Source organism: Pangasianodon hypophthalmus, chromosome 28 (assembly GCF_027358585.1).
Source record: "Pangasianodon hypophthalmus isolate fPanHyp1 chromosome 28, fPanHyp1.pri, whole genome shotgun sequence".
NCBI lineage: Eukaryota > Metazoa > Chordata > Actinopteri > Siluriformes > Pangasiidae > Pangasianodon > Pangasianodon hypophthalmus.
Window position 1 is genome coordinate 11957949 of NC_069737.1, and position 18330 is coordinate 11976278.

Genomic DNA, 18330 nt, shown 5'->3' on the forward strand with positions numbered 1-18330 from the left:
ATCCCCGAACAGGAGGCGGGATTTGTGGAATGCAGGTAGGGGTTGTTTTAGCTCGCAGAGTTCACAAACTTTACACGCATTGCGCCACCTTCTGTCCTGGCGCTTTTATAATATTAAACTGGAAACAAATACGTTTTCGTGACACAAGTAAACATGTGAAGGAATGAAGTGAAATGTGTGTAGAAATGTGTCTCTTCGAATAGAGAAGAGACATTTTCTCTTAGCTGTGTTGCTATGTAATGTACTCCATGTCCTCCATGCGATAGGGGGCGATAGAGAGCTTTAATGGCATATTAACATTGCAAGCGCACCTTGTTTATTTATTTTTTGGGGGGGCTTACTTGGAATATACACCTGAAATTGACGTTAATAAAAAAAATGGCAGCTCTTGAGGCTCGTAAAGTTATTATTTATGGAGGGAAAGGAGCTCTGGGCTCCAAATGCGTTGAGTATTTTAGAGCTAAAAACTGGGTGAGTAGATGACACTTGTGCAGCGCGCGTGCTCCTGAACTGTAACAGGAAGGGAGGTGTTAAACTTTAATCACAGGCCCTACAAAAGATTAACACAGCTATTTATTAAACTGCATGCTGGTTTATTAAACTGCATGATTAAATAATAATGCATTCAATTATCAGTTGAGATTCACCCACATTATATCTAATCCTGACAGTGATTCAGTGTGAAGTATCACTGACCACAATAACTGCTATATGATATGATGGTCTGTTTCCTCTACTGTGGATGGGGTGGGGTTGCATTTTCTTGTCTTTCATTTTTTTCTTTCTTTCTGCCAGTGGGTTGCCTGCATTGACCTAAATGCAAATGAAGAGGCGGATTCCAATGTAACTGTTCAGATGACAGACTCCTTTAATGAGCAAGCTAACAAAGTAAGAGAACCAACAGGAACTGAGGAACTGTAATAATAGTAACTGTTATAATCCATTCAAGCTGGTGCCTTGTTTTGGTGTTGATCTGGAATCGAAAATCGAAAAATTTCCAGTGTCTGTGTATCATGCACGGTGTACTATGGCACCCCTATTAAAATCGTAGGTTTTTGTGATGAAAAAGATAAAGATAAATGATGTCAGATCTTTTTGCACCTTTAATGTGATACAGCAACCAACAATCACGTCACTGACAAGAGGTGTATGATAATTACTTCTGAACATGAGTTTGAATCTGACTGGTTAATTCTGAGCACAGTCACATGCCCCATTACAGAAGGGTATTATTCTTTTTCTCCCCCTAAAACATTTCATATTAAAGATGGAAAAAGATCTTGACATGATTTCGCGGTTGCATTTTTTACATCACAAAAACTGCTATTTGAACAGACTTTTTATATCCACTGTACATAGTTTTGTTTCATTCCTCCTAACCACCAGGAGCAGTGAGAGTCACCAGGAACCTCCATGTGCATACATGCCAAGACATTCCAGCAAAGTCACATAGTGACATATGATGCGGTATTAGCAATAAATACATTTTTTTTCTTTATTCTTCTATCCTTGTACACGGTGGACCAATATATACACAGAGTACAGAGTTATTTTCTTAGCATCTTGTGACCACAGTTTGAGGTACAGGTCCATATTTGCCATCTACTCTACTACTTGTAGTTGAATTTGTAGTTGTTGGAAAATGGTGACTCTTGCTCTGTTGTTTTGTGGAGCTAGGAGTGAAACCTGACTATTATTTCCTATGATTGAGATTGTTGAAAGCTAAAACCTGTAAGTAAATTTTTAAAAAGTCATACTGAAGTCATACTAGTAATGAAGATCCTTTCAACACACTCACTACTGTGTGACCTTATAGTATACAGTTGTGGAAAAGTAATAACTCATAATCGCATTACCGGTGTCACCCAGAAGACGATGGGTTCCCTTTTGATTCTGGTTCCTCTCAAGGTTTCTTCCACATGTCATCTCAGGGAGTTTTTCCTTGCCATTGTCACCTCTGGCTTGCTCATTAGGGATCTAAATTTAGCAATCCTGAACACAAGGGCCTCTATCACAGTGTCTTTGTATGCCCTTACACGAAAGCTGTTCTAATGCAAGCTATATTCACTTCATCAACTGGACCCAGTGCATTCCCTGATTTCCAAGATGCTTTTCAACAGGCAATGCTAGACAGCCTCTGTGCTAAAGGTGTATATGGCAGCCATTGCAGCACATCACAGCCCCATGGATGGCATTTCTCTGGGGTCTCAGGCTTATTACTTCCATTCTAAAAGGGACAAGGAGACTTAAGGACCCTCATTATGAACCTATGCAGGATGCTTGCCTTGTATGCTTTGGTGGCAAGATGACTTTTTTTGAATCTGAGATATCTGCCCAAGATCATCCCACCCAACCTTGTAAATCAGTCTATTGACATTGCAGCCTTGAGCCTGCAGAAGTTTTTTTTGCTGTGCCTGGTATGCACCCTGTGGTATTGTTTTAGACTGATCCTCAGACCATTTATGGCATTTAGCAGACCAGCTGTTCATCTGTCATTGAGTCATATGTACATTTGCACACAAATGTTGAAGCAGAGGCTGGCCCACTGAGTCATCACTCACTGTGTGATGGACGTTATCACCATGGCCTACAGATGGGCATCATGCACAGATTCTACAAGTTTAGCATTGCTCTTCCCAGTGGTGTGAATGTGGAGATCACCTTTGAGCAACTTTCAGGCAGTGTTAGTGGAGACAAGTGACTCCTATTTTTCATGACATTGTTTTCACAGGTGATTCTCACTGTCCCTGGTGGTTAGGAGGGGTGAAACAGAATGCTAGTTATGTATGTAACTATCAATCCATGAACATGTAACTAGCAAACTATGAACCCCATATAGCTGTCAGGTGAGGTGAAAATCACTTTGATAATGCCACAGTGTCTTTAGTGAAAAGCTCTGGCTGGGTGGAAGGGTACCTGGGAAAGATGCAATTAAAGATAGCATAAAAAATTCACTACAGGACTTTGTTATTCAGGAGGTATCCAGATTCTTACTGGCCCTCATGGTTATCTGGAGTTTATAGCACAAGCTACATATATTAAAAGTATTCTGCACTCAAATCTTATCATTCCTTCAGGTTACAGCTGATGTAGGAGAGCTGCTGGGAGATAAAAAGGTTGATGCCATTTTGTGTGTGGCTGGAGGCTGGGCAGGAGGAAGTGCGAAGGCCAAAAGTGAGAACAGAATACACAATTTTTTTTAAATCTAACTAGGAATGACCACATTCAAATTACTTGTATTGTAAAGTAGCAGCTTTGACTCTTTCTGTATCTGTCTCTCTTTTTTTTTAGCCTTGTATAAGAACTCTGACTTGATGTGGAAGCAGAGTGTGTGGACTTCCACCATCTCCAGTCACCTAGCAACCAAACACTTGAAAGAGGGGGGTCTTCTCACACTGACAGGGGCCAAAGCTGCACTTGGGCCAACCCCAGGTACAGACAGTTGGGTTGTCCTGAAAACCTAGTGATGAAGACACCAAAACAGAAACCCTAATGCTGGACTAAAAATTGAGAACAAAAATAAAATGCCATTGTGGGTTTTTTGGCAGCATTACCTTTTGTACAGAATGCAACTAAGAAACATAAAATGCTGATTCATTGTAAAACAAGCAAGCAAGCTTCTGTATCATATCTACTTTCTCAAAAACTGTGAGACTAGGTATAGGATATTTTTAGAAACCCCTGAGGAGGTTACATGTGGTACTGAGGACCGACCACACCACTCTAGTGTTTTATGTCAACCACAAGGCCTGAGAAATGTTGAGTTGGAAGTGTCCAGATGACCACCTTATGTCTTTGAGAGCTGTCTATCAGTTGGGGAATTGCAACCAGATAGTGTACTATCTCCCCTGTTGTCTTGACCCCATAGCAAATAAACAGCTGGTCTGAAAAGCAAATGTTTGCTATCCAGTCCAAATAGCACTGCAAAGCATGTATGGGGTACACTGTGGTGGCTTCCACATACACAGTTAGAGTGGATGGGGACTTGCTGCTGGAGAAAGCTCTCTGGAGAAAGGTCAAAATCCTAGGAATTTGACAATGCATTGGGTCCAGCCAGTTAGACAGTTTCCACTTGAGAGCATAAATGGCCCATGTTATAGGGACCATGTGTTTTCTGCAGGATCACATTCCTTGCTGATTCAAATAGAGATACCAGACCCACAGACACAGGCAACCTGGCTGAGGTGCCAAATCCCACCATCCATCTTTGATAGGTGATGTACCTTCCTGCCATAGTGTTACAAAAAAAAAAAAAAAAAACACAGTGGGAACCAAGGTCATGGGGCCACAAGTAGGACTCTGTAGCCAAGTTGCTGACTTCTACACAAAGTTCGAAGTATCAGCAATACAGAAGGAAAAGTGTATAAAAAGCGTTGATGTGGGCCAGGGAATCCTGTCCCAGCATATTGTGGGAGAATCACAACTGGCAATGTGTTGACTTGGCACTGGCAAAGAGGTCCACCTGCCACACCGCTCCCAGATCTGGGTTACCACCTCCGGTCTAACACCACTTCCCCAAGACATATGTACAACTCTTGACAGTGTGTCAGTCACACCATTGTACAGCCCAGTAGAAGAACTGCTCTAACTGAGGCCAGTCACGTTTAGGCTAACTGAGCAGATTTCGCTCGAGGCAGAGAGAGCTGCTTCACTTCTTATAATTGATATACAGTCATGTCCATAAATATTTGGACTTTGACAAAGTTATTTTTATTTTAGCTGTCTACCACAGTATATTGGCATTGAAATTAATTAATGAATATGAAACTAAAGTGCAGACTTTATGTAGTCCTCCCCTTTTTGAGGGACCAAAAGTAAATGGACAATTGGCTGCTTAGCTGTTTGATGGCCAGGGGTATGCTATTCCCTTATTATTTAACTTACAAATAAGCAGATAAAAGGTCTAGAGTTGATTTAAATTGTGGCTTTTGCTTTCAGATGCTGTTAACTCTTGATATAAAGTCCAAAGTGCTGTCACTGCCAGTGAAGCAAGCCTTCATTAGGCTGAAAAATCAAAACAAACCCATCAGTTTGGGGGACACAAAGGTCAACTTGTACGAGAATGATGGGAAGAGAAGAGTATTGAGAAGGGAAGGAACTGCTCATGATCTGAAGCATACCACCTCATCTTATGGAGTGGTCATGTATGGCTGCCTGTGGAACTGGTTCCCTTGTATTTATTGATGATGTGACTCCTGACAAAATAGCAGGAGGAATTCTAAAGTATATAGGGTTATATTGTCAGCTCAGATTCAGCCAAATGCTTCAAAACTCATTGGGCGGCGCTTCACAGTTCAGATGGACAAGCATATTTCAAAAGCAACCCAAGACTTTTTTGAGGAAACGAAGTGGAATGTTCACCTGACCTGAATCCAGTTGAGCTGCATTTCACTTGCTGAAGGCAGAACTGAAGGCAAAACTCCCCAGGAACAAGCAGGAACTGATTACAGCTGCTGTAAAGTCCTGGCAGAACATCACCAGGGATGAAACCCAGCGTCTCATGATGTCTATGGGTTCCAGACTTCAAGCAGTCATTGACTGTAACTGGCTTTAAGACCTCCCTCAATTCCAGCTTGTTGATGTGTTTTGAACTTACACCTGGGGGCCACATGCCTCCAGTACTCGGGAGGAACCACTGTGGTGAATCTGTGGTGATTATCTTTCTCCAGTTGACCAATCCCAACTGGACTCCTTCTGTTAGGAATGCCCTACACCACCAGCAAGCTAATGCTTGGGCTCCTTTTCTTGAGCAAACATTTTACAGTCGATGACATTTGATGTCCAGTAATAGGCGGATGTTCCACTTCTTGAATGCCTGCAGCTCTGCGGGGATCATTGATGTGGCTGCCATCATCTGTCGAATCATCTTCAACAGACACTGATACTGGTGATATTTGCAACAGGCAACCCGATGTGAGAAAGGAGGGGTGTGTGTTCTGGCTCTTTTGTGGTGGCACACAGGAGCAATTTATCCAACTATGATAGTATTTTGATGCCAGTGGCCATCAGAGGAGACATGGTCACCTGTATAAATAAGTGTTGCATGGATCTGTGGATGTAAACCAGTACTGTGGCTGCACGGCTTGAACTACTTTCGCATATGAAAAGGGATAGAGGGCTTCTGCCCTCTTTGACATTGTAAACAGAAAAATACAGAAAGTTATTCTGATTTTGCTAAGCTTCACTGCAAAACAAATTTTGTCCTTTTTTTTTAGTCATGATTAAATCACAGTTAGATACAGTCCCCTCTGAAAGTATTGGAATGTCAAGGCCAATTCTTTTGTTTTTTGCTAAACACTGAAGACAGTTGAGATCAAAAGATGAATGAGACTATAGATCAGAATTTCAGGTTTCATTTCCAAATATTTCCATCTAGATGTATTAAACAATTTAGAATATCACATTTTGTTTGAACCTACCCATTTTTTCAAGTGATCAAAAATATTGGGGCATGTGACTGACAGGCGTTACTTGCCCAGATGTGCCCTGTTAGATTGATTGTTACAACAATTTATAATGTCCTGAAAGAAAGAAAACACTGATGTACTAACAACCGGACATCAAACAGGTCAGCCAAGGAACACAACAGTTGATGACTGTGAATAAAACCCCAAAAACAACAGTCAGTGACATCACCAACCTCCACAGGGCAGGGGTGAAGGTATCCCAATCCACCGTCTGAAGAGGTCTGAAGAGACTGCAGAAACATAGAGGCCATACCACAAGATGCAAACCGCTCATCAAAGGCCAAAATGTGGAGAAAGAAAGGGTCTGCTTATGATCCAAAACATACAAGCTCATCGCTCAAGCACGGTTTAGGTAGTATCATGGCTTGGGCTTGTATGGCTGCTTCTGGAATGGGCTCTTTTGTTGAATGAACAAAAGAGGAATGCAACAGTTTGGTGATGTCGCCAGCATGAGGAAGGGATATGCAACCAAATATTACGTGCTATTTACTTTAAGACTGTCTGTTCCTATACTTCTGCACACCTAAAAATTTGGGTGGTCTGCCAATAAAGGTTCTATGTTGTTTAACAAATCTAGACGTAAATATCATCAAATGAAAGCCAAAACTCTGATCTATCATCTCGTATTCATCTTTTGATCTCAAAACCAAATGACTTCAGTGTACAGCAAAAATCTTGAATCTTTCATCGATAAATGCTTATTAAATGACAGATCAAAGAGTGTCTATAAAATAATTTATTGGTTGGTTCTCTTGCTCTAGCTTCTTTTCACCCCTGCTTTCTCTCTATAGGAATGATTGGCTATGGCATGGCTAAAGCTGCAGTACATCAGCTGTGTCAGAGTCTGGGTGGCGACAAGAGTGGTCTTCCTGCTGGAGCCGCCGCCGTAGCCATCCTTCCGTGAGTAAATACAGTAATAAACATAATTAGTAGTTGGAATGAGTTTCAATATTGTTAGTTGGTCTATTGATACAGACAATATAATATAAGTTTCGGGTGCCTGAGTCATTTATATCACCAATGCAGTATTCTTCCTGTAGAAGAGACTGATCTAGAATGACGCATTCATTGCACATTTTGCAACATTCCATATGTGAATGTAATGGTGGCATTAGTCCTTATTTAAATGATTAGAAGACCTGCTTGTTTAGCTCCTTTTTTTTTTTTTGTATTACCATCCCCTCTTATCTTTTTCAACATGCTAAAGGTTTAAAGTCATCAGCAGCTAGGACTTTTTAAGGGACCAAGTTTCACGTTTGTCTCCACTGATGTCTAGCATACACACAAGTTTCAACTATGTGACTCTTAACACAATCAAGTAGTTTTGGAGTCTTCTTATTTCTTTTAAATCTGTTTTTGCAACCAAGACATGATTGCATACTCCCCCATGCTCTTTTTATATCATGTAAATGCAATTACAAGGCAGTACTGATAAAATTCTTCCTTCTAATCCCACTGGAAAGTCTGCAAAGGAGATTTGATGTATCATTTTTTCAGCAACTGGTTAAGATAGCTTGCTACCTAGTGAATCTTTTTGTAGTTTTGTGTATGTATCACATGTGTATGGATCTCTACAGCCTGATTTATGATACTGAACAAGAAAACTGTTTTGATGGCATTTCCACTTGAGTGCAAGTCCAGAATGCTTTCAGAACATACTCGGCATGTTTGGAGTCAAATGGAGACACATATTACACCAATTAAGACTTGGGCCAACAGTAAAATTCAAAGCAGTTAAAAGAGGGAAAGAGATAGGGGGAAAGATCTTAAGTAAATAGTGCAAATGATGACCATTAGAATTCAATCAGTCAATGCCATGGAGTAGAAAAGAGGCTAAGGAATATAGGCAAAGTAGTTTTCTCCCTTTGCCAACCTATGACTAATGACAGAGATAAGTACAAGCAAAGGTTAAATTCATGTGTTACTTTTATTAATTAAATATCTGACTCCAGTTTATAATTTTAATGTAAGTGATTCCAAACAATGAACTGTAGTTAAAATGCTGAAAAGGTTATTTTGGTTTACGAAAAAATGGGGGGTTACACTGTCAGCAGTTTAAGTCGGGGTTAAAATCTGGACTATATCTGGGCATTACCTTAATGTCCTACTTTTTAAAGGAAAGAACAGGCCGTAAAATTCTACAATTCAAAGAAAGAAGTAAAGTACAAAAACAGAACCCAAAACAGAATAGTATGCAGGTGAAAATGCATAGGACCAGTTGCATAAGTCTCCTGCTAAACATAGGGCTTGTCACCTTTTTAGACCCCTGAGCCATGCACTACAATAAACAAAAAGAAAGCATGCTGATAACATTTAGCTAAGGATCCTAAACAACAGGAAACTGGGAACGACCAGGTCATTCTAGTAGGTGAGATAAGAACTCTGACTGGAAGTTGCCTATTTGGGCAGACCAGCTGACTCTACTATACTGTGTGTGTGTGTGTGTGTGTGTGTGTGTGTGTGTTGGGGAGGTGAGACCCCCAGTAGCAGAATATAAAGTCATATATCTGAAATTGCATGTTACTGTTGAAATCACCACATTGTTCACCATGAAATTAACATGATACCAGACATGACCCATATTACTGACTGCGTTGCTCTTTCCAGTCCACTTCTCCCAACCTCTAAAAATCACATTTTTAACAGGATTCTGTTAAAAGGAAGAAGGTGTGGCCACATATGACAGTCTAAGTTTACTTATGAATGTACCAAATGGGAATCTGAGTCAGTAGGATTTAAGTGATGAGGCTTTTCAGAAAATCATAGTCACAGTACATGGTAAGGTCAGAACACTAGAAGACGTTGCACAACACAGTCCGACTTAGGTTAACGACTAAAACTAGGACCTGGATGGCACTGAGAATTGCTGTATCCACATTACTGTTGTATCAAAATATTTGCCAAAAAATTATCTTGCTCCTTGGACTTGTGGTTTTTTTTTCCAACCTATATTGCACCTCCTGCACTGTGACTAGGTTATTCAGAAGTGCTATCCCACAAATGATTGTGTTCTCTGTGAGGACAAACAGCATATTCAGTTTATGGCATAATTTCCCTTTAAGCAACTGATACAAGCTTATCCTGATTTTCCCCTTTCAGAGTTACCTTGGATACACCCATGAATAGGCAATTCATGCCAGATGCTGATGTCACTTCCTGGACACCACTGGAGTATGTAGCTGAGTGAGTATGCCCTGTTTATAGCCTGTTTATAACCGGATTTCCATAACGGAGACGGTTGGTCTGCTGTGGCGACCCCTAACAAGAGCAGCCAAAAGAAGAAGAAGAAGTATTACACTATACAGCCAAATGTATTTGGACACCTGACCGTTCACCAATATGTTGAACATCCTATAACAAAGGCATGGCAATAATATGGAGAAGGTCCCTCCTTTGCTGCTATAACAGCCTCTATTTTTCTGGGAAGGCTTTCCACTAAATTTTGGCGTGTTTCTGGGGGATTTGTGCCCATTCAGCTACATTAGTGAAGTCAGGAGGCCTGGGGGTAGTCGGCATTCCAGTTCATGTCAAAGGTGTTCGATGGGGTTAAGGTCAGGGATCTGTGCAGGCCACTTGAGTCTTTCAGGCCCCAAGTATCTGCTTCCAAACCAACCTTGGCAAACCTTGGGTTTATGGATCTTGCTTTGTGCACAAGGGCATGTCATGCTGGATCATGTATGGGTCCCTTAGTTCCAGTGAGGGGAAATCCTAATTCTTCAGGATACAAAGACATTCTACACAATAATGTGCCTCCAACTTTATGGCAAAAGTTGGTCAGGTGTCCATATCCTTTTGGCCATATAGTGCATCTTTTGAACTGCCAGTACCTGCATACATTCCTGTACTAGCAGTTTGGTTGGGAGATTACTGTAACTAATCATCTTTCGTGTAAAATTGCCAGCACTGTCCTTTCTTTGTGTTTCAGTTTTCTGTCTCCTATTGAAGGTTTCATGAAAAGGTCCAGCTCTGGGTCAGGGCTAACAATATTAATAATTTACCAGTGCTCACTGGGCCATGAAGATTTTAGTGAAAAGACATGCCTGGACACAGTGGAAATGCTTAGACTTAGGCATCCCCGGGCAGGATAGATGCTAACAGGTGTTAGGCAGGGCATAAATGCATTCACATACACCTCTGCGGATTGATTATGCTGTTATCAGTTTGTACATACACCAATGATATGGTGATAGCAGGGAATCATGTAACAGACCGTTACTTCTGTCTGATCAATGTCTCTGGCTTCCCTCCTTAAAAACAAGAAATCCACTGACTATCCCAATCTGCCTTCAGCCTTGAGGCCAGTGCCGCATGGTGACAGTCTGCAAGTACCTAGGCCACCAGAGACATAGGGCATAGAGGGAGTCGATGAAGATGCCATGATGCACAAGCCTGAAATGGAAAGAGACTCTGATCCAGATTTTGATCCACTTGTGTGCCCTAAGCTTCATCTGGTAAAACAGTCTGAGTTAAATGACTTGGTCAGTTTCTTAGGTTTGTCAAAAGCAGAGTAACTGGGTTCAAGGATGCAAGGATGTGGTTTGCTCCATCCTTCAGTACCAATCGGCTGTGGACTACACATGATGGGAACATACGCAAATATAGTTTTATTGAAACACATGCAGTACAGCAACTACAAATGGAACATTTGTGGTGATCTGAAAACAGTGCCACTGCTGCTAGGAATGCAGCTCAGATACACCAAGTACTGTTGTTTCATTAGTGAATGGGACAGCCATATTAAAGAGTCTTATTACATTAACAAGGCCTTGCCACGACTCACGAGAAGCAACAGAAAAGTGTTTGGTCTATCCTCAGGAAATCCCAATGAAAGCACTCTGGTTGCCAGAAGTCCAAGAGAGCACAATTGGCTATGCTGTCTGGGTGAAAGGGATGGCATACTCTCTCTAGGCAATCATGGGCCAATCTGTGGAAGCAATGAACAAGAAATGTGAAGGCTTTTAATAATTACAACAGACGTTTCTCAAAATAACTGATGGCAAAATAAAGAAAATAATTTTTGTCATCAGTTACAGGCAGCTGGAAGAACCTGTAGTGTGGCCAGAGAAAACTGCATGAAAGGCATGTTGCTGAAAATTCATGTTTCTCCAAATTCCTACATAATACAAACAATCTGAAATTATATTTGTGCTCAGTTTGAAGAGCCGTCATGATAATCAAAAACGTCTGGGGAAGCAACACTTGGGGGGGGGGGGGGGGTCTTGGGTCCTGAAGCTAAGTTGAATAACTTTGTTTTTTAGGTTGTTGCACAAGTGGGCAATGGGAGAGGAAAGACCACCATCGGGCACTCTGGTGCAGCTCGTTACCACAAACGGCAAAACAGAGGCAACACCTGTTTAACCCTGTGTGTGTGTGTGTGTGTGTGTGTGTGTGTATGCGTATAAAGTGCTGTATGTCTGTTGACTGTGGTGATAAAATAAAAGTACAAGAACAAGTGATTATGTACATTTCTTTGAAACCATCTTCAGATCAATACAGTAATAATTAATTAAATATTTAATCCACTACACAGATCCACACATCCACAGAGGAAAATAGAAAAATACGATATGCACGACTTAAAATTTTTAAAATTCAAAAGTGAGTATATTTTTGGTATGTAAGAAAATGTGCCACTAATAGGTCATACCGTATACCACAGTACGTTTGTAGGTCTCATTTGTGGTTAGAATTTCTGTCTTCCAAGGTACTATTCTGTAATAAAATCTAGTGATAATGCTCTAAACATTATTCCTATATTCCCAGTTCTCATTTTTTTTTAAGCTAAAATGCATCAGTTGTGTGCTGTGAAGTTTCTGCTTTTGAACACTGGAGGGAAGCATTGAGTCGCACCAACTTGGTTTCCCTCTCCACAGTGCTTCCTGTTGTCACCAGCTATTACTGCATATTGTCTGTAGTTGTAAAATTCATATAAAACAAACATTACACCATTAACTGGAGATCATTAAAACAAGAAGTATGTGAATGGTTTCTCCAACTGTTTCCACATTCTCCTCTACCTGAAGAAGTAGCAGGAAAGTGTTTTCACTCTATATTGTTTCTGAGTGAGTTTCATTTGGAATAGCATTAATTCTGCTGAACCACCGAATTGACGGTCCGCACTATATATGTATTCTCGGTTCCAAGTGAACCAAGGCACAATATAATTAATGGCACAATATAATAGCAGAGTCAGTATCAGGGTATAAGATAATAGTCTAATGATACCTAGCTTCCTGCTGAAGTTTCCTTCAGGTTCTAATTACAATGCAATAGTTATCCTAAAGTCAGCTGGCTTGCTAACCAACACCGGTATTAGTTTTAATTACATAATGCAAAGGTTAACCTAAAGTTTGCAAGCTTCTTAGTAAACATGAGCTATAGCTATATGCTATATACAACATAGCCATATGTTTTAATTCTATAGCATGATCCTAGGGACAGTGAATTGGTGACATGGATGCACTTTTCTTGTTGAACAATGCAATTAGATCCTGATACTCTTCTGGTATATTAGGGGATTATTTGAGCTTGGGCAGAATTTATGGGAAATAATGAAATAAATATTACCACCAGGAACCAAAAACAAATGCATTATTTGGATTGAATAGATAATGTGTTCCAAACAGATACAAATACAGATACGAATAGGTGCACTTCTTTATTTTATGAATGCTTGCCAGAAATCTGTGTGAGGCTAGAGGTGTGCATCGAAACTGGGACTTGTCAGGCAGTCACATATGAAGCTCACCAGACAAAGAAAAGCCATGATCATTAGCACAAACTTAAAGTGCTGCAGAGTGGCATAGCCAGGAATCAGTTTGGGGCAGGTGAGGAAATAAGCAAAGTAAAAATCAACCCATGATCTGTAGAAATTATATTGATAAGTGTGACGCGCTCATGCATTTTAGGTGGATGTCAAACAGTACTAGAAGCGGTGATGACACAGATTTGTTACTGAATCACTTAAGGCCCAATCTCCCATCAACCAATCTTGCCATATTAATAATGCTGCAGTGGCAGTTTCACTGAACATGATTAATATATACCGATCAGCCATAACATTAAAACCACTGAGAAGTGAAGAGAATAACATTGATTATCTTGTTACAATGGCACCTGTCAAGGGGTGGGATATATTAGGCAGCAAGTGAACCGACAGTTCTCGAAGTTGATGAGTTGGAAGTAGGAAAAAAAAACAGGCAAGTGTAAGGATCTGAGTGACTTTGACAAGGGCCAAATTGTGATGGCTAGATGACTGGGTCAGAGCATCTCCAAAACGGCAGGTCTTGTGGGGTGTTCCCTGTATGCAGTGCACATGGGGAGTGAAGGTTAGCCCGTCTGTTGTATACTGTATGGTTTCAGGTTTTTTTTTTGGCCTAAAGACAGCAAGGCTATCGGATCTATCCCTGTAATAATCTCAACAAATCTTTGACTAAGGTACGTTTAACATTCAACATGCCAAACATTCAGCTTGTTTAGTGTGTTGAGTGCAGGATGTTTAGTCATTCTTCCTCTGTCATTAGTCATAGCTTTATTTGTGATAAGCTTATATTAGTTAGCTCTCCGACAAAGAAGATTGCAGCATTAGAGGTGCGCATCCAGGTGCTAGAGAGGGTTAGCGAGAGTGAGAGCAATGTAGTTTCTGTAGGGGAAAGTTTGGATCCGTTAGGCAGAGCTAGCAGTCCACCAACTCCAGTATTAGAGCCTTCAAAGTGGGGCGAATGGGTGATGACTTGGTGGCATAACCACAAAGCTAACGCTAAGCCTTGCCCACGAGAATACCACTCCTCTCCACTTCACATGTCTATCATGTCTCTCAGTGAAGCACCTGTTGAGAAACCTGAAAGAGCTCTGGTTATAGGAGGCTCTATCTTATAGCTAGGGAGCCAAGGCACCGGATATAGCAGGTAATCTTAGGGTCTGAACTGCTGGATGTCTAGGTGGTGCTCCAAAGACAATGTGGGCTTTACAGATAATTGGAGAAGTTTTGAGGGCAAGGCTGGCCTGTTAGGGCAGGATGGTATCCATCCCACTTAGTAAGGTGCTGCTCTCATTTCTTGCAGCGTAGCTCATAGTCTCAGAACAGGTCTAGTTAATCGGTGACGATCCAGAGCCAAGACCAGGGAGCAAACCAGCAGGCTAAACCAACTGTCTGCTAGCTGCACTGAGTCGTCACTTAGGTTTCACCATACTGAGACTGCATCTGTTCCCTGAGCTAAACAAAAATGTAGAAATACTCAAAGTTTGTTTTAACATAAAATTAGGTCATACTGAATGCATAGCCAGCACCTTTGATCTGGGACATTTAAATATTAGATCTCTTACATCTAAAGCTCTTATTGTTATTGTTATTACTGATCAGGAGTACTGATCAGTACTGTGTTTAACAGAAATGTGGATTAAACCAAATGAGTATATAGCATTAAATGAAGCTAGTCCTCCTCGATACAGTTATATACATAGGCCTCATCTAACTGGCAGAGTAAGAGGTGTCGCAGTTATTTATAATGATAATCTAGACGTCGCACAAAAACTGGACATAAATTCAATGCATTTGAAGAACACATCTGGAGACAATGAGAACAGCGGTTGTGTCCATTCTAGATTCAGTAGGGGTTACTCAGAACGTAATAGGACCCACTCATAATGGTGGTCACACTCTTGATCTAACGCTAACATTTGGATTAAATATCGTCACATCTCCACAGTCTGAAGCTATCTCAGATCACTACTACATCTCATTTAAAATACGTGTTAGTAATAATGCACCTTGCCATGCTACCGCATGAAATGTATATTCACATCAGCTACTGCACATATTTTTTATCAAGAATCTCCCAGAATTATCAACTGGATCACCATCTGAACCCACAGAACTTGATCAGGCGACTGAATGCTTAGCGTCAACATTCTGCTATACTCTAGATTATTTAGCACTGCTTAAAAGAAAAATAATTAGAGAGAAAAAACTAGCACCTTGGTATAATGATCACACATGCACCTTAAAACAGACCACTCAAAATTTAGAATGTAAATGGAGTCAAACTAAATTGGTAGTATCTCAAATTTCATGGAAGGAGAGCCTCCTGAACTATAGAAAATCTCTTACTGCTGCTAGAAATATAATGCCACTACACAATGCAGAAAAACTAGTTCATGCTTTTGTCACCTCTAGGTTGGATTATTGTAATGCCTTACTGTATGGATGTTCCAGTAGGTGCATAAACAAGCTCCAGTTAGTCCAGAATGCAGCAGCTGGAGTCCTTACTAGGACCACAAGATATGACCACATCACCCCTATCTTATATACGCTGGCACCCAGTCAAATTTTGTATTGATTATAAAATACTACTGTTGACCTATAAAGCACTGAATAGTCTTGCGCCGCAGTACCTGGGTGAACTTCTGGTCTCTTATGGTCCACCACGCCTACTTCCATCAAAAGGTGCAGGCTCTTTGTTCGTACCTTGAATATTGAAGGCTACAGCAGGGGGCAGAGCTTTCTCTTACAAAGCCCCACAGTTATGGAACAGCCTTCCAATTAGTGTTTGGGATTCAGACACAGTCTCAATGTTTAAGTCTAGGCTGAAAACATATTTGTTTAGTCAAGCCTTTTGTTAACAGTTTTTTCCTAGCTAAAGGAGCAGATCTGGAGGGTTCATTGGCACAGAGTGAACTGGGATGTTTGGATCTGTGTATGAGCTGGTGAGAAATGGCATACTGGTGGAGTGGGACCTCTTCACTACCCATCTACACTACAGCAAGATGCTGCCAGCGAAAAGACCACAATCACCCAAAGGCTCCAAGAAAGGGTCACGCCAGAAACATGGCTTTACCACGATGTTCCAGACAACTCCATCGCCAGCCAGGACATTAAGTATTCTACTTGTCGATCCCAGCAGTAGACAGACCTTCATCTTTGCTAATGGTCAATCTTAAGTTGCAAAGGCTTTGCAAGCTGAATATTTGCTACATTCACCAATGTTTCTGGATTATGAGCAAGCATGACCTAGCAGTTCTTTTGTTGTAGCTATGGACTTTCTCTGTTCATCAAGACTCAACCTGAATTTTCAGAAACCCACCTGCAGCCATTCGTTACAGCAGAAGCCATATCACAACTCTGTAGAGAAACAGCAAATGATTAAGGAGGCCATGGATAACATGTTTCAAAGGGCATCATTAGACCATCTGGGCATCATTAGGCCAAATGCCGTAAATGTAAACATAAATCTAATACCCCTTGGGTGGTACCTGTAGTTCTTGTGCCCAAGAAGGATGGCAGTACTCGGTTCTGTGTGGACTACTGTAGGCTCAATGCAGTGACAGACCTGAGTGCATATTCAGTGCCACAGGTGCAGGAAATCCTTTAGTCCATCTGGGCATCATTAGGCCAAATGCTGTAAATGTAAACATAAATCTAATACCCCATGGGTGGTACCTGTAGTTCTTGTGCCCAAGAAGGATGGCAGTACTCGGTTCTTTGTGGACTACTGTAGGCTCAGTGCAATGACAGACCTGGATGCATATTCAGTGCCACAGGTGCAGAAAATCCTTTAGTCTTCAACATGTTACACTTAAAGTGTGTATATTGTCAGGTGGGCTTGGAGCCATACAGCATACCCAAGACCCAAGACCATTTATCCAAGTGATGGATTATTTGAGTCTTCAGTTCTTCCCTTTGGCCTTAAAAAGGCCACAGCCTCCTTTCAAGCACCTGATGTAAACAAGTTAAGAGGGGCATCCTATTACATCCAAGAAGTTGATGGACAAAACATGTCAGTGACTATGTTATCATGATATTACAGGGAGCGTAAGAGAACTACTTCAGAAAAAGAATGTCTAGTAGTAGTGTGGGCTATTGAAAAATTTGGAAACAGATTACACAGCGCTCATCTGGGTTTTTAATCACCCCAAACCATCTTCCCGATTAACCCAGTGATTTTGATTTTAGTATGCAGTACAGAAAGGCAAGTCATTCAATTCAATTCAATTTTATTTGTATGGCGGTTTTAACAATGGACATTGTCACAAAGCAGCTTTACAGAAATAAATACATTCAATTTAAATTCAATCAAAATAAATTGTAAATGTGTGAATTTATCCATAATGAGCAAGCCAGACGAGACAGTGGCAAGGAAAAACTCCCTGCGGCAAAATGAGGAAGAAACCTTGAGAGGAACCAGACTCAAAAGGGACCCCGTCCTCATCTGGGTGATAACGAATAGTGCTGTTATAAATGAATCCCTTCTATAACTGTGTACTACATGGACAAATAGTGTAACTGCAACTAATAAATTCAGTACAGTTTTCACATGAAGTCTGGTTTGTTGAACCTATCCACTGTCCACTGGAGACCTGAGTGCAAAACTGCTCGCAGCAACCGTAGCCCCAAAGCCACCATAGCAATCGCAGTCCCAAGCCATCACAGTACAACTCCCCATATGAGATCTGATGGATGACCTTCTAGTGGACTAGGCTGAATTATTGACTGCATGATTCAGACCATTATCCTCTCCGAATGAAAAGCAAGACTGGAAACCAGATGCAGGTATCCATATATCATAAAAATAATCTCTTGTATTGTTCACATATCTGGGCTGTGGGGTAGGGTGGCTAGATGGAAGCCTTTTAAAAAAATCCAAGCCTGCCTAAATTCTTTGGCAAAATTTACTATGGTCTGACAAGACTAAGGTAGAGTCCTTACTAATTAAAAGATATGTTTGGTGCAAAAATAAGATAGTCCACCCAAAGAACACCATACCTATGGTGTCACCCTCAAGTAATGGGGCTGCTTCTCTTCAGCTGGAACTGGGGCTCTAGTCAAGATAGATGGAATCATTCACTAAGAAATTTAACCTTTCAA

General features: G+C 40.9%; 1 protein-coding gene across 2 annotated transcripts; it reads left to right on the forward strand.

Moving 5' to 3' along the window:
- Positions 1–14: 14 nt before the first annotated feature.
- Positions 15–11923, forward strand: qdprb.1 (quinoid dihydropteridine reductase b, tandem duplicate 1). 2 transcript variants are annotated; one of them, XM_034301191.2, is made up of 7 exons: positions 15–35; positions 796–888; positions 3078–3174; positions 3292–3432; positions 7259–7367; positions 9567–9650; positions 11726–11923. In XM_034301191.2, the coding sequence occupies exons 1-7, from the start codon at positions 30–32 to the stop codon at positions 11823–11825; spliced, it is 630 nt and encodes a 209-aa protein (XP_034157082.1). In that variant the 5' UTR covers positions 15–29; the 3' UTR covers positions 11826–11923. The 2 variants fall into 2 exon arrangements, with proteins under 2 accessions (XP_034157082.1, XP_026799061.1); XM_026943260.3 differs by lacking the exon at positions 15–35 and adding an exon at positions 275–471.
- Positions 11924–18330: the final 6407 nt, after the last annotated feature.

Coding starts and splice junctions, on each gene's coding strand:
- qdprb.1 (XM_026943260.3), top strand. CDS start 379: ATGGCAGCTCTTGAGGCTCGTAAAGTTATTATTTATGGAGGGAAAGGA. Junction 889..3,077: donor TTAATGAGCAAGCTAACAAA/GTAAGAGAACCA, acceptor TCATTCCTTCAG/GTTACAGCTGATGTAGGAGA. Junction 3,175..3,291: donor AGGAAGTGCGAAGGCCAAAA/GTGAGAACAGAA, acceptor CTTTTTTTTTAG/CCTTGTATAAGAACTCTGAC.